At 42.0% G+C, this 27,784-nt stretch overlaps 1 protein-coding gene across 1 annotated transcript in view; it reads right to left on the reverse strand.

Moving 5' to 3' along the window:
* Window positions 1–10,927: 10,927 nt before the first annotated feature.
* The window catches only part of CUL3 (cullin 3), a 93,278-nt gene continuing 76,421 nt past the window's right edge, over window positions 10,928–27,784 (reverse strand). The window contains exons 11-16 of the mRNA XM_015411998.1: window positions 23,798–23,922; window positions 22,917–23,013; window positions 21,380–21,514; window positions 17,404–17,590; window positions 16,377–16,522; window positions 10,928–12,149 (exon numbers count right to left, since the gene is read on the reverse strand). Coding sequence (XP_015267484.1) covers window positions 12,018–12,149; window positions 16,377–16,522; window positions 17,404–17,590; window positions 21,380–21,514; window positions 22,917–23,013; window positions 23,798–23,922 — 822 coding nt within the window. The 3' untranslated portion in view covers window positions 10,928–12,017. The remainder of the gene's footprint in view (window positions 12,150–16,376; window positions 16,523–17,403; window positions 17,591–21,379; window positions 21,515–22,916; window positions 23,014–23,797; window positions 23,923–27,784) is intronic.

Here is a 27,784-nt window from a genome sequence, read left to right on the forward strand (position 1 = left end):
GGCGAGGATGAGCCCAGGGCAGGAAATGCTCTCAGCTCCGGTGTGAATTTTCAGGGTGGCCTTATAGCAAACCCGGTAAGCGCAGCTGCACCTGCCTCTTGTTAGGCAGTGTAAATGATGCCCGCTTATCCCGCCCCCCTAAACCCGTTGGTTTCAGTGGGTTTAGAGAAGTCTGCACAGTTCCCTCTAAGCTGAGTTAGTGTGACCTGGCTCACAATTTTTTAGCATCCGGTTCACATATTTTTGTCTTAGTTCAGGAAGGATGGCTCCAGAGCAAACTAATTTTTGCAGTAGCCAAATCGCGCGCTCACAAATTTCATGCCAGTAGGTCAAAAAAGTAAATTTTTTCCTCACAAGACTCCACAGCTTAGAGGGAGCATTGCCTGTGGAAAGTTAGCATCACCATTCAAAAACCAGTGAGGGAGCATTTTAACCCTCTAGGACAGGGGTGTCCAACTCATTTGTTATGTGGGCCGGACCAGACATAAATGAGACCTTGTTGGGCTGGGCCATGTATGTCATCAAATGTAATGCCAGGTAGCAAAGATATAAACTTTATAAAGGACACAAACACAATTTTTTTTAAAAAATATGTTGTTGAAGGCTTTCACGGCCGGAGTTCATTAGTTGCTGTAGATTTTCCGGGTTGTGTGGCCGTGGTCTTGGCACTGTAGAACCTGATGTTTCGCCAGTAGCTTAACTTAAAATAAAAACATGCTTAAAACATTAGCTCTGTAAGCTGCAAACCTACTTTTGATTTACTGACATTCACCACAGAAATATAATGTTCAGTGTTCTGAGTCTAGGACCCAGGTTAGAACATGAAATGGATGAGCGAGTGAGTGAGAGAGTCTGGCGAAGCAAGTTATGATGCAGCAGCAGCAGCAGAACTGGAAGCAGGAGAGGGCCAGTTCCAATGCGGGCCTGATGGAAGCCCTCCATGGGCCTAATCCCCCCCCCCCCGCCACATGTTTGACACTCCTGTTCTAGGACATTCAGTTGAAGACCTAAGAATAGCAGTTCTCTTACAAGGGAATTTCAAAAGGGAGATAAGAAAGAGAGACTGCTGAATTGCAACTAATGAAGTTCAAGATGATACATACTGATGGACTGAATCGAGACCTAGGCTTCCTGTCTCATCACCAATGCTGATTTCTCCATGCTTACTACCTCTCTGCATATCACACCTAATCCAATCACACCTGCTACTATCATTTGGCATCTGAAACCAATATATAGGACATATAGCCTCCCATTTTATCAGTATCTGAAGAAGTGAGCAGTGACTCATGAAAGTTCATAACCTGCCACATATTTTGTTAGTCTTTAAGGTGCTACTGGACTCTTCTCTACTGCTAGTTTTATCTTGTTTTTCCTCTATGGAGGTCAGAGCTGCGTACATGGCTCTCCACAGTGTGACACTCTAATTCAGGTGTCCCCAACAGGGTTCCAGTGGACACCATGGCACCCAGTAACACCTTTCCCCATGCTCACCAAGTGATTTTAGAAAGTGGGCATGGCCTGGAGGGGCTCTCAAGGCTCCTGATTGGCCATCAGAGCTTTGACTGGCTGTGCAGCTTTTAAAAATGTTGTTTTGGCAGCAGCTGCCACCACAGCACAAGAATCTTCACTGTGTGGCTGAATGTAAGCTGCAGTGGTCCTTTTATGGGCGGCTGTGCCTCTTGTGGCAGCTATTTTACAGCAGCTGCATCCCCCGACACACTGTGTTAGGACTACTTAGATCCCCACAGGTTCAGAAAGGTTGGGGTCACTTGCTATAACTACTACACCAGATTGACTCCAGTGATGATGGTATTGCTAGTTGTAGCAGGGCTTAACTGAATACTACCTCGCACGCAGTGCTAAATCTATTCCAGGAATTTAGAATACAACAAGAAGGGGACCCGTGATACTCACGGGGGGGGGGAGAAGCTCCATGGGAGGAGAAGGAAGCAGCTGCAGGGGAGCCTTCTCCCCTGCCCCCCCCCCGCACCCCCCCTCCCTCCCCCCCGGCGGCAGCGAGGCCTGGCCAGCCCGCCAAGCTTTCTCCCTCCTCCCTTCCCCCCCAGCAGCAGCGGCAGTGAGGCCTGAGCTCGACACACCAAACTTTCTCCCTCCCCCCCAGCAGCGGCGGTGAGGGCTGAGTGGCTTACAGCTGCTGGCTGGCCAAGCCTCCCCCCCTCCCTGGTGGGGATGGTGGTGAAGCCGTTCTCAGAGCATTCCCTGTGCCTGCGCAGGGAACACTCTTTTACTTTGGGGGGGATTTAAATATCCCCCCTATATTTTTTTACAGTTTTTAGATTTTTCTGCACATCTGGGGATTGCCTCCAATGTGCAGGGAAAATCTCCCTGCCCCCCAAGTGCCCCCAATGTGCGGATTTAGATATCCGCATGGAGGGAGCGTGTTGAGAATTAGATATATAGATGTGCATGCTTTCTCCTTTCATCTCCAACTGTTCACCATGGGCTGATTCACTCATGGAGGTGCCCAAACACATCCCTCACAATCTCACTTCTGTTAGATGCAGATGAACGTGTCAACTGCATCCACCCAACTGTGGCTAACTAGTTCCAGTGAAAGCTCTTCTGTGATGCTGTGGCTGTCAAATGAACAATTCCCCTAAGACTTTGTTCCAAGAGCTCTGGCCACCTCGTCTACCCTGGTGGGAAGAAGGAGCTTTGTAAAAAGAACTAGTCTCTGCTGAAAGTGGTTGTTTTGTCTTACTTGGAAGCCAGCATCACTACAGTAAATCATGGTCACACTTAACAACAGTTGAGAAATCATTAATGGAACTGTGCTAAGTGCATGTTGTGTAGACTACACTATGCATGACAGATTGTTGTGCCCTGGTCTTCTGGCTGCTTGATATTGAGCTGTGTATAGTTCACTTTGCAGCTGCACATTACTGAATGGCTTATTGATCTGTTGTAATGACTGAGATACACACACACACACACACCATTATGCACATCCCACTTGAGCACCACGCAGACCTCCCCCCCCCCCATCTTTAGGAGATCCATGACAGTTGTTCTGAAACAAGAACAAGCACAACACATACAGCAGAAAAAACATATCCCCAGCTTCAAAAATATTGGAAAATGCATGGAAATTCTCCAGCTAGCACCAAATGCTGGACAACAGTGTTTGGTTTATGGACGGTGAAGTTTCTTATCACCTACCCTGCAAGGGAGGCCAACACTTCCATCATGCTGAAGTTTCCATTCTCACAACATGGTGCAGGAAGTGAGCTCTGTCGAGATCTATTTCCTTCTCTGTCTTTTAGCTGCCACTGGATTCCTGTTTGTTTTTGGTTGCATTATGCTAACGTGGCTACCTCTTTGTCAACCATTTTGTTTGGATTCTGGCATTTGCCCTGTAAAATCAAGCTTGGTTCCCCTCCCTCAAAATAATCTAGGACTCATTAAGTTGGGGGTACATAGCAAGAAATACTCAAGCTAGCAAAAAGATAAGGGCTTTGCAGAAAGTGTGGTTTTCACTGTGGCATCATTAGAACCAAATTACCTATTGAAGGCAGCTTCATTCTCCCTGCCCCCCACCCTGCCTCCTTTTTAACAGAGAAAGTAGACTGTAATGTTGAGGGGACATAGCTAGATGGGGGGGGGGGGAGACTTTGGTTAAAAAACAAAACCAGGAGAAAGACAAAGAATCATAATCCACTTTCCCTAATGGTCCCTCAAGAATCTAGTTACATTCAGACCCTATTTAGAAAAATAGAAAACCTTGCCAGCTCTGCCTGCCATGTAGCTTGACCCTGGCATTCATAATACCTGGAAACAGTTTTACTGTTCAAGTTTGCAAAACATGAAAACAAGCATCCTTGTTAAAGAGAGATGTTTGCTCTGGGCTGAGTCAAATGCATGTTTAGTTGGGAATTGTCTTTGTTGGGTTTAATAACAAGGGACACCACCTTTAGTCTGTGGTTCATTTTTTTAAATGCTTCTAATTACAGTGAACACATTAAATATTTTTAACATAAATATTTCTAATTGAGTATGGCAGGCGCCATTACAGAAAAGGCATTCATCCTGCTTTCACGTTCTTGGGGAATTCTTCTATCACAGTACCTGTTTGGTAGTTTAATATTTGCAGTTTATTCAGGGCTTTTTGGGGGGGGGGGGGAATGTGCCGGAACGGAGTTCTGGATCCTCATCAACAAAAATATTTTTAAAATGTTTTAAAGTTCATGGGTTTTCAGTATACAGATTGAAAACTTCGTTTCCATCTTGAGAGTTCTGGCACCTCTTTTCCCAACAAAAAAAATCCACACAAAACCCCAAACCCCCCTGAGTTTAGCATTTGTATTTTTTCCTTCTACATAAATGGACAGTTTTAATCAAATTAGCTCAAATATTAATTAAGATTTCTTGAATTGGGCAATGCCTCCAGCCTCAGAGTAAACACGCTTAGGATCATGTCACATGGAGATCACAAGTCCTTTCACTGCCTTCCCCATTCACTGTGTTTTGATCAACTCATCTGTAACCTTTGACCTCCACAGAGAAGGTATCCAGACAGAGAGGTCTGAAGTTAGCGTGACAAAAAACGGGATTTAATATACATTTAAAAAAAACACTTTATCCCCTCCTCAGTACCATCTCTCACCAGAGATTTTGCTACATAATTGCACAGCTGCCTTGGCTGATAGTTCTACAGTGTAATTTTAGGTGTCTCAATAGATTACTTCTCCAATAAATCAGCTTCTGTCATAATAGGATAGTATGTTCTTGTCATAATATTATGATGGGAAAGAACTGTTCTGTCATGTACACTGCCTCAAGTGTCACATCAGGTAACTTTATAGGAATGTGAATTCTGTGGAAAGATACAATGTTACTTTTATCTAAAACATTCTTGTTTCAAAGCGAACCTGTCAGTCACTGTCTCACAGTTGCTGCTGCACATCTATGCCATCAAGGGGAAAGCACTCAACAATTAAAATACAAAATTGCATAGTCTTGTGATGAAGGATTAGCAGTTTGTAAGAATGATAAAATATGCTGATAGTTAAATCTACACAGAGAAATAGAAGAGGTATTAATAATCTGATGCTTACTCTGAAACAATTCCACCTTCTTGTGGGGCTTACATTATCTATAGGCTACATTTGTCTATGCTGTATTGAAACTCATGATTCACAACATTTTCCAATGAACTAATCCTCTCTGACTGAATGTTTTCACTTTTTTTTCTTTCTGGCTAATGTATGCAACAAGTATAGGGGCTCTGGGGCAAGTGATGCTCTGTCTTCTTGGTGCTTGGGGGGGGGTCAACAGTGGGAGGGCTTCTAATGTCCTGGCCCCACTGGTGGACCTCCTGATGGTACTGGTATTTCTGGCCACTGTGTGACACAGAGCGTTGGACTGGATGGGCCTTTGGCCTGATCCAACATTGGCGTCTCTTATGTTCTGCTGTGAGGGGCTGAAGGCAGATCTCAAGTCCATCTTGCAGCCTTTTCACCAGTGCACACTGCTAGAAGCAAGTCTGCATATCCTGCAGCTGGCTCCAGAAATGAGGCCAAGTCCTCACTACCCCGGTCTCAGAGATCAAGGCAGCCAGAGCTCTCTTTGCCTTCTCCAAAAACCTGAGCATGGCATCGGTGGAGTTCCAGGAAGTGTTCACATCGCTGATCAGGCAGTGCTCTGGCTCTCTTGTCAGCACCTGCTTCTCGTACAGCAGATGGGTGTCCTTCACACTGTGAGAGAAGTGACCCATGCAATGCTAGCATTTCTGGAGGAGATTCCTGAAATCATAAGTCTCACCATCCAGACTGGGATTCTCTTCAGAACCCAGCCCCAAGGTATATTTAATCACTAGGTGGAGATCTAAACTTTATAAATGACACAGGTAAACCCAATTAACGATATTATTTTTTACTCAAAATACAAACATGCTTAAAACATTAACACTCTTACAGTATTTCCTTAAAGTGTCTCCCTGATGGCTACCCTCCCAGTTCCACTGCCCATTACACACTAGCACTGGGGACAGTATACAGGGACATAGTGCAAAGCCTCTGTCATCTGGCAGTAAAGGTAATCAGTAGCTCACCGGCCGAATAAGAGGCCTAGATGGGCCAGTTCCAGCCCATGGGCCATATGTTTGACATCTCTGCCATAGGCTATAATGGACCCCCCCCCAAAAAAAATCAGATTCCCAAAAAGACCTCGAATCTGAATACCATACCTTTATTGGAATTTGGGTGTTATCAGGAATACTAAATAATTTGGGGACCAATACACCCAAATCCAAAAAATACTGAATTTTTGTTGGTGCACATCCGTATTATTGTTACCCCCACTAGGAATGTGAACAAGTGGCAAAGAGCCAAATAAGGGGTTTTTCACTTTTCAGACCCCATTTGAATGAAATATATTCCTTGTGGAACCCTGAGTTCATCTAAACTAGCAATCATCAAAATTTGTCTGGAAACCAGACTGAAACTATGTATGTTGAATCATACAAACCCACACTTAGGGAGTATTCAAAACATTAGTTTTGTATAGGGTCACATGTGGCTTTACTGCACCAATATTCTTGGTATCCCACACTACCCCAGTGCATTTACCCTGATAGTTCTCCCTCTAACAATGCCACAAGGCTGTAAATGTGCTGCAGGCAGTAAAGCTGAAGGAATATGTAATAGTGCAAAAGAAATAAAGATGTACCTCATTTTGCACAAACCTTAAACCGAATTATTGCACTATGGTGGGTGCATAAGTCAGCCAGAGTTTTCAAGGACTTATACTTGGATGTTTCCATACACAAGGCTGTTTCCTCGAGCAACATAATTTGTAATCTGCTATTAGCTCCAGAACTCAGTAGCCGCTCCCCCCCCCCCCCGCACAAAAAACCCATATTTAAAAAACAGGCAAATAAACTCCTTCTCCAACTTTGGCAATATTTAAAGATGATATATATAGTTTACTATGTAGTAAGCAATTTATATTTAATCCTATTATTATTTGCAGAGTGGGCAACTTGTCCTATGGCAACAGCAGGGAAGTGTATCCAAAGCGAACTGCTGTTGAAGTAGCTATTGAACACATGAAGCTCCTTTTATAGAGACAGACCAAGGTGCTCTGGAGTAACTCTGCATAGGACTTGTGGCACTGTTAAAACCAACAAAGTTTTATTCAAGGTATGAGCTTTTGTGTGCATGCACACTTCCTCACCTGCAGACCAACACAGCTACCCACCTGAATCTATCTGCACAGGACTTTTCTCTTAGTAATCTTCATGGCTGAGTGGAGAATTGAATGTAGAACTCCTTGGCCCTAGTTAGATATTAACCACTACACCCTATTGGCTCCATTTTCACTACAGCCACCACATTTCAGTCATAGAAGTTGATCAGACCAAACTGATTAAATTACAGTTAAAATGTGATGAGCCCCATTGCCAATCACAGAATTGTTTATATTTAAATCCCTACCATACAGCAGAAATTCACCCCTCCTCTCCTCCCAGAAAAATGACTACATGGTATGCTAATAAGTACAAAGTACATTAATTGGCAAAGATTGTGACCAAACAACTTGCTTCAAAATAACAATACCAATAGCATTACCTACTCTAGCCTACTTCTCAGGCTGTGAATTAAGGACCACCTCACTGCTCCTCCACAAAAAAAAGTTCATTGCAGTCAGGGAGAAAGGCCATCACTTAGTCCTGTCCTCAACATGTTTGTTTTCTCTGTGGAAATGTTTCCCCCTCCCCCAAGGGGTAGCATCGGAAGTGGTACAGCCCAGACAGTACTTCTTCACCCAAAGAGTGATTAACACATGGAATTCACTGCCACAGGAAGTGGTGGGAGCTACAAGCATGGACGGCTTCAAAAGGGAATTAGATAAGCATATGGAGCAGAGGTCCATCAGTGGCTATTAGCCACAAGGTATAGCTAGGGGCTCTGGGGCAAGTGATGCTCTGTCTTCTTGGTGCTTGGGGGGGGGGGTTCGACAGTGGGAGGGCTTCTAATGTCCTGGCCCCACTGCTGGACCTCCTGATGGCACTGGTATTTCTGGCCACTCTGTGACACAGAGTGTTGGACTGGATGGGCCTTTGGCCTGATCCAACATTGGCATCTCTTATGTTCTGATGTTCTGATGACACTGGATTACCACTTCCTCTACTATTTGGGAGATGTAGCTGATCTCAAGAGTATTTATTCCCCAGCTAGGATGGTGTTCACCTCTGTGGACCAAAATGTGAAACCTCTCAAGACAAAATTTTAATTAAAAAAAACCAGAATAGAATTCCATTTGTACCTCATTTGTAAACAACCATAATTAACGCATGCTGATCTTTATATAGTTATCTGAAAGCAAACCTTGCCAAATTCAATGAGATTTAGTCCCAAGTATTTAGGATTACACAGCCTTATTTTGCTGCATTTTTAGTCTAGCTTTCTCAAAAAGACTTCAGGCAGACTATAAATAAATTTTAAAGCATGAGTTTTATTTTCTTCCTGCTGGAATCTAATCAGTTTAAGCTTGCTCTACATAGTAGTTTTATAATCCAGAGCCATTTCAAACAATAATAGCATCCTGGGATCATCAATTTATTAAGTATTCTAGTCTCTCTCCCACCCCGTCACTAGATCGTTTTTTTAATGTTCACCTTTATTTTCAAAAAGAAAACGAAAGATATACTAACCTAATAGATAACTCAATAAGGTATCTATGGTCCTCAGTTTGCAAGACCTGAGCAAGGCTACTAACCACAGGACATTTTGGAGGTCATTAATTCAGTCGCTTCCGACTTGATGGCACTTAACATACACACAACATAATAGGGTGGTTATAAGACTAAATATGTATGTGAAGCACTTTCAATACTTAGAATGTACTGTGTAAATTGCTACAATAATGAATCCAACCAGAGTGAGGACGAGTCAGCCTATTTTAGATGTGGTTGCATTCCCCCCCCTTCCCCCCAAAGAGCAGGTTTAGTTGTGGGATGCTAACCTTTTACACATGGAGATTGCAGGTCTACTTTGTAGCTCTTAGCTTCCGTAGTCAAATGTAGTTGGCTCATGAGCTGTGGCACTTCTTTGCAAGGCATGCTCCAGCAAGCTGAGCTTTATGACCAAGCTAGATTACTTAAAGGACGCTGTCCCTAACTGTTCAGAAGCTGCACTTAGTGCAAAATGCCATGGCACAACTGCTGACTGGCTATAAGAGCTACACTTACTGCTGATTTGCTTCTTTGAGCAAGTCAAAGTGCTGGCTATTACCTTTAATGAACTACTTACTCCCATGCAAGCATATACCCTGAAATAATATTTGTTCTGTGCACTTCCCACCTTATGAAGTGAGGCAAGAGACCCCAAAGGATGGAGTGTTCTGTGTTATGATCAGGGGTCATTTCGTAGAAATAGAGCTAGGGGAACTCATTAGCATAACTCATTAGCATATGCCACACCCCCTGACATCACCTGAAGTGTGTCATAAGGCCACACACCCCGCCCCCAACAGTCCCAGACGCCGGTGGCGGCCTTGCAGCTTCACTGCCGAGCCCCATGAGGGGCCCGGCAGTGGACCTGCAAGGCCAGCTGGAGTGCAAGGAAGCCCCGCAAAGGCCCTCCCTGGCCCCAGGGAGGCAGGGGTGGGGAGAGGCAGGGAGGAAGCAACTTACCCTCCCTCTTCTCCTGCCTCCTCCTGGCTGATTGAGGGCCGGAAGCAGGGCGGCCGGAAGCGGGGGGGGGGGGCTTCGTCATATACCCCGCCCCCGTACCTCACCCGGGGGAACTGCGATCCCCCGCGTTCCCCCCCCGAAATGACCTCTGGTTATGATGCCTTGATACTTACCCATAGCCATTCTCCTGCTACTGAATATTTTGGGCCCCAGATAAAAACATTGCTTTTTATATAGGTCTTTTCTAGATTTTTTTTTGTGGCAGCACCGAATTGCAGTTATTATACTATCATTGTTTTCAGTTTTGTACTGTAAGCTTTTTTTAAAAAAGATGCTGCTTTTTATAGTATTTATGCTTAGAGTTTAGTTACTACTCTTTTTTACCGCTGAGTGTTAAGGTTTAGAATATGTATTGTTTTATGATCACTGCAATGTTAGCTTGAGTATGGGTTACAATATCTCATGAAAACTTAAGCTACAATAAATCTTTAAGACATCACAAGGCTCTTATTGTAGTTGTAGCAGAACACTGCCCCCCTTGTTAATATTACTGCATTAAAGTAGACATTTTTACATATTCATGCATGCATACAAATATATTGCAGCAGCTACCTCTGGCATGTTCATGAATGGACATGTTATTTATCTTATTTTTTCTGTACCAGAATTGAACAGAGTAATCAAAAAGCAATATGGGTTGCTAGATGTACTCAAAGAATGTTTCAAAGTAGCAAACTTCTTAAGTGGACCAACCAATATTAGGCACAGGAGGATTTACATCCCCATTCCCTACAAAAACCAGAAATTCTTTCAGCTTCAAACCAATTAGAAATGACAAACTTAAAGACAGAAGAAATTTTAAAGCTGTGTGCCACAAAGAAAACAATTAAATACACCCTGCTATATGAAAATCTAAGGTGATATTTTGTCGAATGACATGGAAATTATTCCACTAGCGGCACTACTGCGTTGATTTACAATAAAATCCATAGTCAAATCACAATTACTACTGTATGAATCTGATGAAAAACAAAACCTAACCTGAATTCCCTGGTTGTAAAAAAGCAATCAGTTTTGTAGCACACAGACTACACAAATGCCATTTTATTTTGGCACATGCAATTTAATAAATCTAGTACAACGCATAGCTCCTTTAGGGGATAATTCTGGTCTTGCAAGCACTGGAGCAATCAGATTTTGCAGCTTCCTGATGAACCACCGTGAGAGGGAAAAACACATTTGCTGTAAGAACTGGAGATATCATTAAGATCAAAGTAACAATATTTATTGCATTTTAAAGATTGCATTTTAAAACAGTAAATTAATAGTGCACAATGGCTTCACTTGAACCTTCTCAAAAGTGGGAAATCAAAAAAGCCACAAATCCCCTCTGCCTCAGGAATAGAGTGTAGGCTGATGCACTTCTCCAAGGGACAGTATCTGTTTTAAAGAACTGCCATCCCTGTGCTCTGATACATTTGAATTAATGCTCTGTGTACACTAAATCCATTTTAAATTTGTTGTCTACATTGAGTGAAAAATGTCGCTCTGTACAATCCACTATGAGCAGTGAGTACAACAGCAAGAAGTATTATACAGTTTATACACAACTGATTTCTTTTCTATTTCTCCTATGAAGGAACCAGAGTAAACCTAATCTGTATATAACTTAATTTGGAAAACTCAAAGTTACAAGAGGGAAGGCCAAATATTACAGCCCATAACTATGCCCCGAAAATATTCCTGATTGTATTATTAGCTGGAAAATGGGGTGAGAGTGCAGGTGAAGAAGAAAAGCATGCTAAAACCATGTTCTCAGGTCTTTGTAGACTTGCCAAATATTTAAATTAAATATGTCTCTAAAGAAATGTCCAAATTAGAGTAGTAGCACTGGGAATTCGGTTTTACCAGCTGTGTTTTTGTTGTTTTTTGTAACCCAACGTATACAATGCGCAAAGTGCTAAGCAACACTACATAAAACACTTTTACATCAACACTTAAGATCTGGGGGGAAAAAATCCGAACAATTTTATTTTTAATGAGCTGTATTTTCTAAATTTGTTTTTATTTTATTTTTCCTGTTTTCATACAGTATTGAAAACAAAAACGCGGCACATTCACATTTTCCCGAGGAACTGTAAGGATGATCTCTACAGGGATAAACGCTGAGAAGCTTGAAGCTCAATCAATCTGATGTTGAAAACTCTCCGAAGGAGCAAAGGCTTGATCTGAATGGTCTAGAACATGTATTGTAATTTAATAGAAGAGATGGTCGTCTTAATATTTAATGATTTAAAAGAACTTCCCAGTTCATGCGAAGAGTATAGTCCAAGAATAAATCATATTTGTGGAACACATTTTATGCTACGTAAGTGTATACTTTGCGGTCCTCAGGTGTTCGTGCCAAATATTCTCGCTCAATAAGTCCTTCAATACGTTTTTTAATAACAACTGGACTTGGTAGGAATCGTGCCTTCAGTTGTTGAGTTACCTGGAACATAAGAAAAATTGTAAAATTGTCAGTGGTTATAGAGCTGCAAAAATACACAGTAGACTAAACACTGAGGCTTTTCTACTCAAGCCAAATGAAGGGGAATATAGTATGCCTCACCACCTTTAAAAAAAACAACCCCCCCCCAAAAAAAGATGTGTCAAAATCCAGAAAAGGCAACCAGACATTAATGTATAACTGGCACCCTCCAAGTTTAGCAACAGTCAGTTTACTTCCATTACACATCTGAAATGGCTCTAAAAACATTCCTATTAATTTTGTTCTCTGGTTCTTTGAGATGATTCAAGTGATTAGCATTTAACCAACTGACATGACCATGGATCAAATACTTCCTAATGGGAAGTTAGCTCAGAAATGCCTTCACCACTGTTCTATTATTAGATGATCAGAGCCCTCAACAGTGACAATTTTTTATTAATATAAGAACTAGGAGAGGAGATTGGATTTATACCCCGTCCTTCACTACCCAAAGGTGTCTCAGAGCGGCTTACAAACTCCCTTCCCTTCCCCTCCCCACAACAGACACCCTGTGAGGTAGGTGGGGCTGAGAGAAGTCTGACAGAAACTTCTCTTTTTCAAGGACAGCTGTGCCAGAACTATGGATTTCCATGTTCTGACAAGATGTGATCTGCTCTCAAGATCACATAAGACTTTAAAAAAATGCTCAGCTGTGAGTATAACAGGATGGACTTGGCAGGCCATCATCTCTGTTCTGCTAGAGGGTTGCCTGGTGAATTAACACTTCAGTAGGTGCTACAAAACTGATAAGAACTGACGGATCAATCTCCATATTCCATATTCCTCCTAACAGGCCATGGACCTGGTGTCTTCCATGGCAGCACTGGGACCCTCTCTGTTTGTATCAGCTCCCACGCATCAAGCAGGTCACGTGCGGGACTTGATTTCTCGGATGGAGATAAATGTGGATCTGGATGCCATTGAGGCAGTGCCCTGGTTGACTGGGTATCCCAACTCCTCCTTGTTTAGGTGGTGAGCAGATTTATGCTCACCCGTGGTGAATAATGGATCCAACTGGTTTCCAGAATGCTCTGTGGGATCCAGTGCCCCCTGGTGATTCGTTTAATGAGCTGGTAGAGGATTGGCATTGCCGACTCTTTGAAGCCATCAACGAAATTGCTCCCTGACACCCTCTTCGCCCTTGCTCCAAAGTAGCTCCTTGATATACCATGGAGCTAAAGAAGGATGAAGTGGGAGCTAAGACAGCTAGAGCGAGTGTGGTGGTGTACTCGTGATGGAGCTTCAAGAGCATCTTATAGGACGTTTATGAAAGCCTATGAAGTGGCAGTGAAAGCCGCTAAGAAAGAATTCTATGCATCTTCCATTGCATCCGCAAGCTCATGCCCAGCTCAGTTGTTTAGAATAACCACTAACCTCTCTCTCACAGGGAACCAAAAAGACAGTAAATTGGCTATTAGCTGTGAGGACTTTACAAGCTATTTTGCTGATAAAATCTTGTTGCTCCACCAGAACTTGCTGGCCACAATTGATACAGTATGTGAACTGGAGACCTCTTGGCTATCTTCGGGTCCTATTTTGAACCACTTCAGTCGGCTCTCCCAGGATGAGGTTGACAGGATCCTGGATGTTGTGAAACCCACCACTTGCCACCTTGACCCATGCCTGTCATGGCTGGTGAAGGCTGGCAATGATAGAATACGGGCCTGGGAGATCTCTGAGTTCAGGGACTTTCCCAGGGGCTTTAAAGGAGGCAGTGGTGAGACCACTCTTGAAAAAGACATCTTTAGATCCTTTGGATCCAGCCAACTAACGCCCAGTGTCGAACCTCCCGTTTCTGGGTAAGGTGGTTGACAGAGTGGTAGCAGAACAACTCCAGGTTTTCCTGGATGACTCCTCTCTCATGGACCCATTTCAATCCAGCTTCCTCCCTTGTTATGGGATGGAGACAGCTCTGGTCACCCTCACAGATGACCTCTGGAGACATCTGGACTGAGGTGGCTCAGCACTGCTGTTGTTACTCAACTGAACAGCGGCATCTGACACAGTTGATTATGATCTCATGACCCACTGCCTTGCCAAGGGGGGATATGAGGGGCTGTTCTGCGGTGACTCATCTCCTTTCTCCACGGCTGGGGGCAGAGGGTGGAGATTGGGTAGAGGGTTTCACCGTGCTACCCTTTGGTGTGCGGTGGCCCACTGGGGCAATCCTCTTCCCTACATTATTTAACATCTATATGTGACCCCTCACCCAGCTGGTCCGGAGGTTTGGGCTAGGTTGTCACCAGTACACTAATAACACCCAGCTGTATCTGTTGGTGGACGGCTGCTCTGATGCAGCCCCAGAGGTTCTGGCTACAGCATTAGAGGCAGTAGAGCCATCTGAAATTAAATCCATCTAAGACAGAGGTCCTGTGTCGTGGAGGGGTGGAATAAGGGATCCAGCTCCTAACCCTTGGTGGGGTGTTACTGATGCTGACGCTGATGGTGAGGAGCTTGGCCGCGGTCTTGGATGCCTCACTTTCTATGAAGGCCCAAGTCACGACCGTTGCCAGAACAGCTTTTAAACCATCTTCAGCTAGTCAGGCAGCTGTTCCCCTATCTCTCTCCTCCTGACCTAGCCTCAGTGATTCATGCAATGGTCACCTCCAGGCTGGATTACTGTAACTCACTCTATGCAGGGCTGCCCTTCAGGTTGACTTGGAAACTCCAACTGGTTCAAAATGCAGTGGATCATGTCCTTACCAGGACACCTCTCAGAGCACATATACAGCCAGTGCTCCACCAGCTGCATTGGCTTCCAGTGAAGTACCAAATCAAGGTTATGGTATTAACCTTTAAAGCTCTGAGTGGTCTGGGACCAGCATATCTGCAGGACTGCCTCTCCCACTATGTCCCCGAAAGCATGTAGTGCTTATCAGATCAACATCTGCTGGTGGTCCCTGGCCTAAAGGACATCAGTTCAGCCACAACCAGAGCCGGCCTGGTGGAACACTCTCCCAAGTGAAATCAGGGCCCTGCAGGATTTGCTTCAATTCTGCAGGGCCTGTAAAATGGAGATATTCCACCAGGCCTTTGGTTGAGGCAACGGGTGTCCAGTTATATGGGCCTCCCCTGCTTCACCCCACTCTGGCCTGATATGATATCTGATCAGAAATTATCTGAACAAGGTTTTGAGTCCAGTGACACCTTTAAGACCAACAAAGTTTAATTCAAGGTATAAGCTTTCATGTGCAAACACACTTCTTCAGATAAGATTATCGGTGGTTATTGCCCAGCGCCCAGCTGGTTAATCACGGGCACACCTTTATATAGACCTTACTGGAGCACTATGCACTTTACTGTTATTATTGTTTGTATATCTTAGCCGTTAGAGTGTTTTAACTGTTTTTGTTTTATCATCTGTTGTAAACCGCGCCAAGCCCTGCATGCAGGGGAAGACAGGATAAAAATCTAACAAAATAAATACAGTAGTATGAGACAGGCCAAGGCTCAAAAGTTACTGCTCCTGGGAACTGAGACATGTGATTACTGCTGAGATTTGAAAGTTTCACATAGAACAGCAGCTTATATTTATATATATACTAGGAAATACAGTGGCTTTATCAAATTCCTCTCAGTGTATATAAAGAGGTTTCTGGAGGCAGGGAGGGAAATGTTTTCCCTGTTGTTGGGAAACATTTTGCCAGCTGCATGCCATCTCAGGTGGAAGCGCTGGGCATGGCAAACTCTTATTCTATGGCTAGTAGTCTTTGCCATCAAATGAGCCAGCCACTATGTCCAGGACTGGCCTAAGACTAGAACAGAATTTGTTTCCTATTTTAGTTATTGGGGTGTTTTCTGTTGTAAGCCACTTCAGGTCTCCTTTGAGGAGACAAGCAGGATATAATTTTTTATTTAAAAATGTATATCCTGCTTGTCTCCTCAAAGACAAGCAGAAATTTTGCAGAGATCTTAATCTATCATTAAAGGAAGCTCTGAGAAATGTAGGCTATAAACACATGACCAAAATATATATACTGACTTTACATCAGTTAAATTCTTCTCAAGTTCCACAAAGAATCCGCTAAATATGTAAAGAATTGTGTTCAAAACCTCTCCCCTCGAAGCATTATGATCCCAGAAGAAAAGAAATTATGATTAAGACAGTAACAGTAACACGGGAATGCAAAGGAATCCCAAGCAAACAACATACTCTGCTTCCCCCTTCAACCCAGAGAGCATGTTTACCTCCGCTACTAGCACATTATGCTGCATCTTCTTTCTAGATTTCATTATCCGCACTATAGCAGCCTCTATCTCATGTTTTCTGTCGTCATCTACTTTCTGTCTTGTTTCTTTTCTTTCTGGGTCTGATTCTCCTTGTTTGGCAGCAACTGAAAGAACAGGAGAAAGATCTCCAAAGTTACAAATATCTTGAGAATTATTTATCTTTCTGTTATGTGAGAATGTTAGAAACCTCTTTCTTTCAATTAAATTATCAAAGAAACATTTAGAAGGGACTATGGCAAAAAAGTGCAGACAAAGTAAATAAATAAATCTGGAATATTTATTAATATAGTAATCGTAATTTAGGATTTTTAAAAGGCTGATGTTTTCTTGTAGGGCTTGTTGCTTTGGAATACAGTGAAGCAGATTTAGAGGCTGTTTCTTAAGTAAACCACAGCTTTGTTTCATATAGGACAGCTTATATTAACTCAAACATGATGGTATGACAAAGTAAAGGGAAGACTTTACATGGAAGTCTAAAATCATAGCATTTTTTGGTTACTAACTGTTCCCCGTAGTTGCACGTATCTATTCTATAACTACTTCTTTTGCTTAATTTCCATCTGTCTACTCAGGTCAGTTTTTTCACTCTCAGTCCATCTAACCCATTACAACTCTTTCTACTTTGTAAAAAAATTTTTGTACGTTGTGGATAATCAATTTAGCTGTGTATTTATCAAAGGTGAAGTTAGTCATGGCTTTTTGTAGGGATTAAGGTAAAGCCTTTGCATGAATAGGGGTTATAAGTGAACACAACATATTCCTGTAGGATGCTATACATGGAACCCATCAAATGGTTACAAAAGGAAGGTGAAACCTCAGGATGCCAGCTAGCTTATAGGGAGGCAGAATCATCTGGAAACATTTTTCCATGCAGACAACCCTAAGAATGGGTGGTGGCCAGATAAGACATCAACCACTGTACAAACTCAGCAATATAGAAGGTAAAATACCTAATCATAATGGCTACAGATGAAAACAAACATACCTGTTTGAATCTTGACTCTGTGCAGTTTGGATGTGAACTGGTCATTAACTGTAAATATATGTCCATTTTCTATTTCTTTTGATTTGGGTTCTTTTGTTAGAACTCGTTGTGTTGGTTTTCCACATGCAAGGGATTGTAGCGCTCGTACAAGCTCTCTTTCAGGGATATCTGTCTCCTGTTGTATTTCCTACATTAGAGATAAGACACTTGTTTATGTGGCACAAAAAGAGGTTTAAAAAACAATCGGAATAGCTTTAATACATTCTTCCCCCTCTCCTCAAACCAGTGTATTCTTTGATATTTGAGAAATTCAGGAAACATTGGGAGGAGGATGCAAACTTACAATGCATGCTTAGAAACATTATGTACAAAAGTGTTTTATTTCAAATGAATGTGGTTGCCAGGTTAGATACAAAACAAGGAAAAAGTAGGTAAACATGGCACATTTCTAGAGTTTTGAAAGCAGAATTGCTTTTACTTCAAATGCTGAACAGTGACAAAACACCCAAAGGAGATTAAAAAGAAGCTTTATCTATATATTACTGTTAACATCAGAAAACAGGTGATTCATAAACAGTACATAATCCATAAAACAGAATGTTCTTTTAGAAAAATCCAAATGGGTTCAAAGGGAAGCCAATCCAGTTAACACATTCTGGCCATATTCATATTACATACTCATATAAAAATAATTCTACTATACATTTGTTGACAGAGAAAGCAATAAAACCAAGTTGCTAGAATCCTCCTTAATACAGGTTTTATCCAGCAGGACTAATCTGCAATATACTCTCATACTCATGATCACCACCATTATACAACCACCAAAGTTTGATAGAATTACCACCTTTGGTTCCAGTATTAATCCAAACAGAAATAAATAGGGAGCAGATACAAATAGGGATGGGCATGGAACAGCTCACGGATCACATTCTGTCATGGACTGGGGCCTGGTCCGTGGGCCCGGTGTGTGCAATCGTGCCACTCGCAAACTGCCCTCAGACCACCATGCTTCCCACAGAGGTTCAAGCAGTCTGTGGGCGCGTTCTGTGAGCCAGACGCGCTGGTGCCAACAATTGCCAAGGCAATGGGAGATTGCCTTCCCTTCCCTCACTGAGGCACAAATTGCCTTCCTTTCACTCTTGGAAGCATGCCACTGCTGTTGGCACAACTTTGGAGAGTGAAGGGGGTGGGGATTTTTAAATGTTTCCCCTTCCCTGTCACAGCAGCGGCACACTTCCAGAAGAGAAGGGAAGGCAATTTGCGTTTTTCACTCGTGGAAGTGTGCCACTGCTGCAGCACCACTTCGGAGAGTGAAGGGTAGGCATGTTTAAATATCTCGTCTTCCCTTCCCCAGTCATGCTGCAGCAGTGGCAGGCTTCCAGGAGTGAAATGAAGGCAGTCTTTGCAGGCAGCCCTACAGCCAGTGCTTCACCAGCTGCATTGGCTGCCAGCTGAGTACTGGATTAAGTTCAAGGTTATGGTTTTAACATTTAAGGCCCTATGCAGTCAGAGACCAACATATCTGCGGGGCCGTCTCTTCCAATATGTCCACCAAAGAGCTTTATGCTCCGGCACAACATCACCTACTAATAATCCACAGGCCTAGAGACATCCACTTAGCCTCGACCAGAGCCATTCGGCTCTGGCCTGGTGGACCAAGCTTGCTACAATTCTGCAGGGCCTGTAAAATGAAGCTGTTCCATCAGGTCTTTGGTTGAGGCTGCGGATGCCTCACTATATCTGGCCTCCACTGCTCTAACAGTCCCCCTCTCAACCAGCCTAGGCTGTCAGTTATATCAGCGTATCATAGATTGGAGCAAGGCCCAACTATCATTTTGACGGCCCTCTCCTGAGTCATACACAGTATATCCCTAAAGTTTATGTATTACCATCTCACCATCATGTAGTTTAGTTGGTTTTAGGTTTTACCTGAAATTTGTATGGAACTGTTTTATATGTTTTCATTGGTGCCTTGTAACCCACCCTGAGCCCGCCTTTTGGGGAGGGTGGGATAAAAATCCCATAACTAAATAAAAAATAATCTCATTCACAAAGCAAACCCTGAAGTGATTATGAAATGCACTGTATGATAAGACTACAAACAAAAATGATTGACTGTAGAGACACTGAATATGGCATGTTTCATCATTTAATGGACTGAAAATAAAAATATTGCAATGCCCTTTTATACAGCTATGGTGCAGCCTCATCTGGAATACTGTGGGCAGCTCTGGTCACAACATCTCAAAAAGGATATTGCAGAGCTAGAAGAAATACAGAAGAGGGCAACCAAAGTGATTAAGCAGTTATATCACCTTTTCTATAGGAAAGGTGAGAGAGTCTGGGACTAGGACAACGGGGGGGGGGGATGACACATGATAGAGGTTGATAAAACTATGCATGGGGGGGAGAAAGCAGATAGAGGGAGCTTTTTCTCCCTCTCCCATAATACTAGCACTCAGGGAATCCCAATTAAGTTGTTGGGCAACAGATTCAGAACAGACAAATGAAAATACATATTCACTGAGTAATTAAGTTGTGATATTCACTGCCAATGGGCATAGTGATGACTATGGATAGAGTAGAGATTCATGGAGGATAGATACTCCAGTGGGCTACTAGCCATGGTGGGTTAAGGGCACCTCCATAAATACAGATGAATATCAGTGCTAGAAGACAGCCTTACAAGGAGACCCTGGCCTGTATGTCCTGTTCATTGGCCCTCAAGGCAACTTGTTGCCCACTGCTAGACTAGATGGACCACTGGTCTTATCCAGCAGGACTCTTATGCTCTTAATCATTAGTTAACATAGCAAGGTGGACTGATTTCTTGAACTATACAGGTCGTTGTGGCCCATGACATCTTAATAACAAATACATACAGCAGCAGGAACATCTATACATTCAGTACAGTCGTGGTAAAGAATTCTTTCCAGGGTATACCTCTTTAGCCCATGAGGTGGGGGAATCTCAAACTCTGACTATAAAAAACATCACTAACAAAAGGTTAGAATGAGAATCTCTCTAAGGATTCCCTAGTTTCTTTAAATATAGGGAAGAGGTTTTTTTTAAAGCAGGAAAGCATTAAAATGCAGTCCCTTACCTACAGTACACGAATAGATCCCTTATTTTTGAGCAACATGGAGTGCAGCTCTCAGAATCTGCATAAAATTTGTTTTTATACAAAACAAAGAAGTGTTATGATTGCTTTAGTATAGTTAAGTGATGGAACTGGAATATCCTTTATTTTACATAAAGTATGGCAATTGGAAATAACAAATGGCTCAGTGGCACAGCATCTGCTTGGAATGCAAGAGGCCCTAGGTTCAATCCTTGGCACCTCCAGTTAAAAGAACCAGGCAGGGGGTGATGTGAAAGACCTCAACCCTAGAGAGCTGCTACCAGTCAGAGTAGACAATACCGGCCTTGCTAGATAAATGGTCTGATTACGTATAAGGCAACTTCATATGTATAAGCCTCCCTTTAACAGTATAGCATCTCGCAAACGATTCTGAAAACTACGCATCTATTTTCCCTTCCATTCCTTTACAAGGCAAATGCAAAATTAGAGAAACAAACACACACAACATACAGAAGATGTTACTAATATCAAGTACTACAAAGAAAAACACTAATCTCAGCTTTCAGCATGTTAAACAGGACAGAAATATCTCTTGCCTGAAAACTATCTGGAATACACAAAATATTCTTGGGAGAAAAAACCCAGATACATTTAAGCATTCAGCAAATTCTGGACACTCAAGACTTGCGCTAGCAAAGATTGATAGTCCTGAATGAGGGGCCATGAGATTCATGGAAGTTCAAGGCATTAACAGCCAAGTTCAGGAATGTCCTCTTCAATTTCTGAAAGGAATTAATAATTTCCTTCTCCAGTAGATGGGGGAAGAGATGAAAGCATACTCAAGAGATAAAATGCATTTTTACAGTTACCACAGAAAGCCACAACTCATACCTCGAAAGTATATTTTTCTCTGTTGTTAAAGAGCATTAGTATTGTCATCTGGAAAGTGGAGACTTGCAATATGTGCTTCCGTGTGTTGGAGCCAGTTACTTGGGCACCTCCTACACCAACTTCTGAGCCATCTTCCTGTTTTAAAAAGTCAAATATCATTCAGGGAACATTATGTTTTGCTCTCTGATTAAGCTTGCTTATGTATTTATTATAAACTATAAATTGTTGCCACTAGTCTAATGTGGTGAGGCAGCACACAATTATTTTCATTTTAAAATTATTAATCTCCATTTTCTTCTACCAAAGTTTAATATTTATTTTTGCCTTTAAAGGCAAACATGTCCCTATTTGTTTTTAGTGACCCATCTGAAACTGTACCTACCAAAACATGAATTTTGAATTCTAAATAAGATTGCATCAAATCAATTGGTTTCAGCATACAAAAAATGAAAGAAACTACCAAATGGTAAGCATGTGGTAACAAAATCTTCTGTTATAATAAGGGTTCCCAAAATGAAACAGGTTTCTGCTAAAAGCCAGGGGCACAAAGAGCCCAATAAAAACGGGAGGCACAAGTATTTTCAACAGTAGCCAAGAGGCATACTTCAAACTATGGCTAAAGGTACAAATGTGAAAGCTGATATTTACATAGATGTGGAAAGCAAAGGTCCTAAAGAGACTCCAATATATAGATAGTATGCTATACGTTACAGCTGCCATCAGGGGTCATGTCCTGCAGGAGCGCACAAGGAGTGGAGCTCCGGCAGTAAAGAGCCCAGGGGGCGGGCACATGCAACAAGCCCCACCCCCTTCTCCCAGCAGCCCTACGTCAGAGCAAGAAGCAGCCAGGTAGTTGCAGAGCCCCCCCCCCGTCCAAAATAGTCCAGTGGCACCTTTAAGACCAAGTTTTATTCAGGTACAAGCTCTCACTCCTCTGTGAGGACAGATCTGTACGTTCCCCCCCAATATATATAAATTGGGGGATATAATTTTTTTTTTAAAAAATTAAAAAATAAATAGCTAGCAATCCAAAACAGTCCAGTGGAGCCTAAGCGCTGGGTTTTGCCTTCTGACACACTTCCAGTGACATCAGGGTGTGTGGCATATGCAAATAAGTTATGCTAATGAGTTATGCTAATGAGCTCTTGCACCTCTTTTTCTACAACATGACCTTAAGCTGCCATGCTCAATGGTATCGGGTGGGGGGGGGAATGGGGACAGTCTAACAAATGCACATGGACCTTGGACTCCAAAAGGGGATACCTCAAATAGAACCCCCTGCAGACGGAGACAGGATATAGATTTAATATACTGTCCATTTTTATTTTTACTTAATGTATTGCATTTGTACTCTCCCAGTAGGGATCCAAGAGTGTGTAAAGATAACAACTCTCCCAAAATACAACTCTAATTTAGTAAATAAATGACAAGTATTACTGGAACTAACTCATACACAAAAGATGGAAACGTATTTGCAATCAAACTGTTTTTGCATTCAAACAGCCAAAGAAAATCTCTGTGCAGACACACTATTTACCTTCTTAACAGGACCATAGAAGGTGGCATTGAGGTCTGCTGATCCCATGTGATGCTGGAGAGTCAGCTGTCGTCCACTGTGTTTGGCTAAATAAAATCTATAAATAATTCAAGAGGCAGAAAGGCCATTTGATTATTTGTATTTTAAAATATGGATATAATAGCATTTTTACATATCCATATAAAAATCTAATCCGTTTGTGATAAAGTTAACATTACAAGCAAGCAGAACAAAGATTCAGGTGGGTAGCCGTGTTGGTCTGAAGCAACAGAACAAAGTCTGAATCCAGTGGCACCTTTAAGACCAACAAAGTTTAACTCTGTGTATGAGCTTTCATGTACAGAACAGTAATTCTAGGCAGCAAAATCTGGGGTAGTGTAAAGCTCAAGGACAGTTCTGGCGCCAAAATAATTTTCCCATCAGTGTTGTAGCAACATTGTAAAAATTCAGTGCTAAGTACAGAATACAGGAACACTCGTTGGGAGAAGTTTCGGCACCAACACTTCAGAAGTCCTCCTGGGGCACCCCTATGGAAAGACAAGCTGCTCTTTTGAGGGGAAACTGACAAAGTCCTGGTCTGCATGAGTATAATTTGGTGAGTATCTTTGGACCACTGGTTCCCATAGTGGGCAATACCACCCCGTGAGGGGTGCTGGAACGATCCAAGTGGGCGGTAGGAGCCTTGGGTGCAAATTTGTCCCTGCATCTTTTTGTCCACTTTCTGAAGGTAGATCTCCAGGGGGGCGCTGAGTTATTTTTTTCTGAAAAGGGGGTGGTAGGCCAAATAAGTCTGGGAACCTATGCTTTGGACTGTGAGCATATGTTGTATGTTTTAAAGCATCCCACCAACCATTCACAGAAACATCTCTGTCATTCCTTACCTCCTAAATATTTCAAAAGCATGTCTGGGGGCTGGGGGGATGTTGCACTTTGGTGTGGCCGACTGAGTAGGCCAGTAGCCTGTTGTGAGAACCCGCACTGTCAGATCAACACCACCTAATGAGACCTACAGAAAAAGGAAAAAGACATTTTATCCTCTTGTAATTGACTAAGAGTTTGTTTTTCTGTTTCTAACATACAGGATAGACATGGATGCCTTATTTTCATTGAAAAGAATAAAATTCAGTACATGAAACAGCTTGGGGGGGGGGGAAATCTTCAAGAGGTGATGGGGAGCTGGAAGTTCCATCAGGTCACATGAACCCATCAAAAAAACTGCAGAACTGGGTGACACTGGGAAAGAAAACTGAAGATGTAAGCTTTAATCATTCTATTTATACCTTCAGCAACTGGGATCAACAATTGTACTTCCAAGTGAAGAGCTTCAGCAAGTATTTTAAACTACATTCTATACTGATCTAAACTGAATAATTCTTGGACATTACATACAGTTCAGAATAAAAAGGTAAAATGCTGTCTAGTCGCAACCAAAATTCCATCCTACACTGTTTTCAAGGCAAGAGACGAGCAAAGGTAGTTTGCCATTCCCTTCCTTTGCAAAGCAGTCCCAGTCTTCTTTGCTCTGATGCGCTCAGGCTAGTCTGGCCTATTAGGGCTACTACACAGTCTCGAGAGGGACACTAAAATAACAGTATTCTTTGAATTATACATTTTTTACCAACGTAAATAAAGCCTAAACATGACAACATTGTAGAGTGGTAATTTTCAAAATTATTTTAAAATATTTTCAATTTGCTTTATTTATACCATGTCTTTCTTCCCAATGAAGACTTAAAGCCGTTTACATTCATTCTCCCCTCCTCCATTTATAAGGTAGGACAGGCTGAGTGAGCTTCCATAGCAGTGTGGGGATTTGAACCTGGATCTCCCTGATGCTGGTCTGTTTTGTTTCATTTCCCCAAGTTTCACTGCATTATACTGCAGCTATTTTGAATTTCCATCAAACAACAAAAAACCCACAAATATTTGTGTTTGTCTTCTTCCCCCCGTTCTTGAAAGAAATGCATGATTTGGTAGATACGTTTATTCTTTTTCATACCTTAGGTATAAGAGCTAAGCAAGTACAGAATTGCTCAGTTGTACATCTCCTTGTTTTTGACATTGATTGCGTAACTTGATGCCTAACTTTGTACATAACTTAGACCATTGTCATTCTGGATTTCAGGGGTACAGACAATCACTGACTCAAATTAAGCACAGTCTCATAGTGGTGAGTAGGGGAAGAAGAAGAAGAAGAGATTGGATTTATACCCCGCCCTTCACTACCCAAAGGTGTCTCAGAGCGGCCTACAAACTCCTTTCCCTTCCCCTCCCCACAACAGACACCCTGTGAGGTAGGTGGGGCTGAGAGAGCTCTGACAGAAACTGCTCTTTTTCAAGAACAGCTCTTATCAGAGCTATGGTTTGCCCAAGGTCATCCAGCCAGGTGCAAGTGGAGAAGTGGGGAATCAAACCCGGTTCTCCCACATTAGAGTCCGCACACTTAACCACTACACCTAACTGCTACACCAAACTGAAAGGGCATCTATGAAGAATGAACATTTCTCATAACAAGTAATAAACTAACACATAAGCTTAGAAAGACAGGATCTCACAAAGTATGTTTATTAACAGGGTTTTTTTTCATTACTAACTGCAGTCTAACAGGGTAATGATCTCCTACTCTTGGATTTTTAGTTTAGTGTGGGTTACTTTTCTTTCTCCTTAGTTGTAGCTCCCCTTTCCTTCTTTTCTTTGTAGTTTATGTAGTATTATAAAAAATCAAAAAATCCCCCTCGGGGGTCTTAAAAAAAGGAATGAACATTTCTATAACACATACACTAAGTTCTGGAAAATGCAGCTTTGTGATCCTATTTTCTTCCATGACAGTGTTGTATACTTCGTTCTTTACTCTCACACACAAACACACGCACACTGTGTTATGCTGTTGTAATGGACACAAAAATATAGTGTCCTGGGTTTGAGATTTAGTCAACTCAACCTTGAACTTTCTGTTTTTCTAATATTCCCGAAGCTCCATTCTCAGTGGAACTGGATGCAATTATACGAGCGTGGATACCATGCAAACACAGGGTTTTCCCATTAAAAGGTAGGATCCGCTATAACAGGACATCAAGATTTCCAATGACAACTGGCTGGCCATGGAGAAAGCATCCTTTAAATTCCAGATTCTCTTTCAGACTAACACAGCTCCACGTAAACATTGAGGTCAGCCTGCCTTCTGGCCTGTGATCAGTTCTGGAAAATGGGCTTTGATTTCTAGAACACGAATTATGCAAGAACACTACATATTATGTTTTAATTTCTAACAAGGAGGAATTGACGGCCTTTTTGGCCTGTTTTAAAAACTCTTTATATATTCTAATGTTTTCTTTTTTCTTAGAAATACATACATTGTTTTATATAAACTACTCTTCTCGGCCTAGAGTTAGCCTCTTTAAGCTAACCCATGTTAACTGCTCTCTACACAATTCTACTGAGAATCAGGATAGAAGAATGTGGGGCATCCTTCCCAGCCAGGTGTGATGATGGCAGTGATAGCAGATGTCTTAAGTTTCTGTTTTTTGTTTGTTTGTTTTTGAAACTTACTGCTGATAGTACAAGATGAATAGTTTGAGAGAAACCTGTGCTCACCCCAAGATTTGCCAAAGCCTTCTGGACTAACTCTACTACAGTGCACAATATAATCCATATCAGAGATAAACAGAATATGGATTAAATCATGCAGCACCATAGTGTTGTACCCAACCTCTGTCTTCCACCCTTAAGGGCCCCTCATGCACCCAGGATCAGTAGGATGCAGCAGGAAAGGAAAATCCCATTCCACAAGTTTAATTTTGCTTGCAGTTCATTAGCTACAACCCATAGTGCCTTTACATAAGTCTATGATGCATATGGAAATCTGATGATCTAGAGGCATGGATTTTTTTAAATGTCCAAGCTACAAGTATATAAAGCCTAAAACAGAGAGAAACAGCTCTTTTAAATGGAAGACCAGATAATCTAAGATGCTGCTGAACATTCAATTACTTAGACTGCCTCACAAAAAGCAGGTGTATGCCACCTGGTGGTGAAAAAATTCAGCCAGTACATTTAGTTTAGAAAGCATTCCAGATCTTGCCCAAACCAATAATACTACAAATTAGTGGCATGCCACCCCCCCAACCCCCCCCCCCAAAACCCAGCATTTTTTGGTTTGCATCTATTGGAACCAAAAAAAAATTCTGGTATTTCTGAAAAAGCCCAGACCCCAATGGATCTGGGATTTTTCAGAATTTTGGGGGTCCAATAGACCCGAGAAGAAAATTGCCAATTAAAAAAAATAGCCAGCCCGACCCTGGGGCTGGCTTGGCTTCTCCTGCACATTTTTTTGCTCATTAACTTTTTATTAATATTTTTGAAAAATTAATATGGCTTTATAAAACAGCAACATTCAAAATTTCCACATCTGGTGGAGAGTATTACAAGAGTAACAGGTGTTAAAGGCATTAATATAACTTTTGGAACACATAGTTAGTTATACTTCTTGTACAACAAGAGATAAACTGACTAAAGACTAAAGAGTGCTAACTTAGATGTGTTATAGGGTAATTCTATCTGGTGTATCACTTAGTTCAGTGGTACACAACAAGTGTAATATAGGCTTGAAGAGTGTGAGGAGCTTGACAACTAAATATAGAGTAGTTTGAGATATATTTGTTTATGTGGTTGAATGTTTTCTTCAGTTAGTTTGTTAAAGAAGGGCAGCCATTTCGCAGAGAATGAGGTCTTCTTAGGAAATTGATCTGTACTTCGGACCCAGTCTGTAATTTTTTCTAGAATAAAAAGGTCCCAGACTTTTGTGAACCATAGCTCGATTGTGGGGGCGAGATGGGATTTCCATCTGGAGGCTATGCAGGATCTTGCTG

This window comes from Gekko japonicus, unplaced genomic scaffold, assembly GCF_001447785.1.
Source record: "Gekko japonicus isolate JY-2015 unplaced genomic scaffold, Gekko_japonicus_V1.1 scaffold825, whole genome shotgun sequence".
Classification (NCBI taxonomy): Eukaryota; Metazoa; Chordata; class Lepidosauria; order Squamata; family Gekkonidae; genus Gekko; species Gekko japonicus.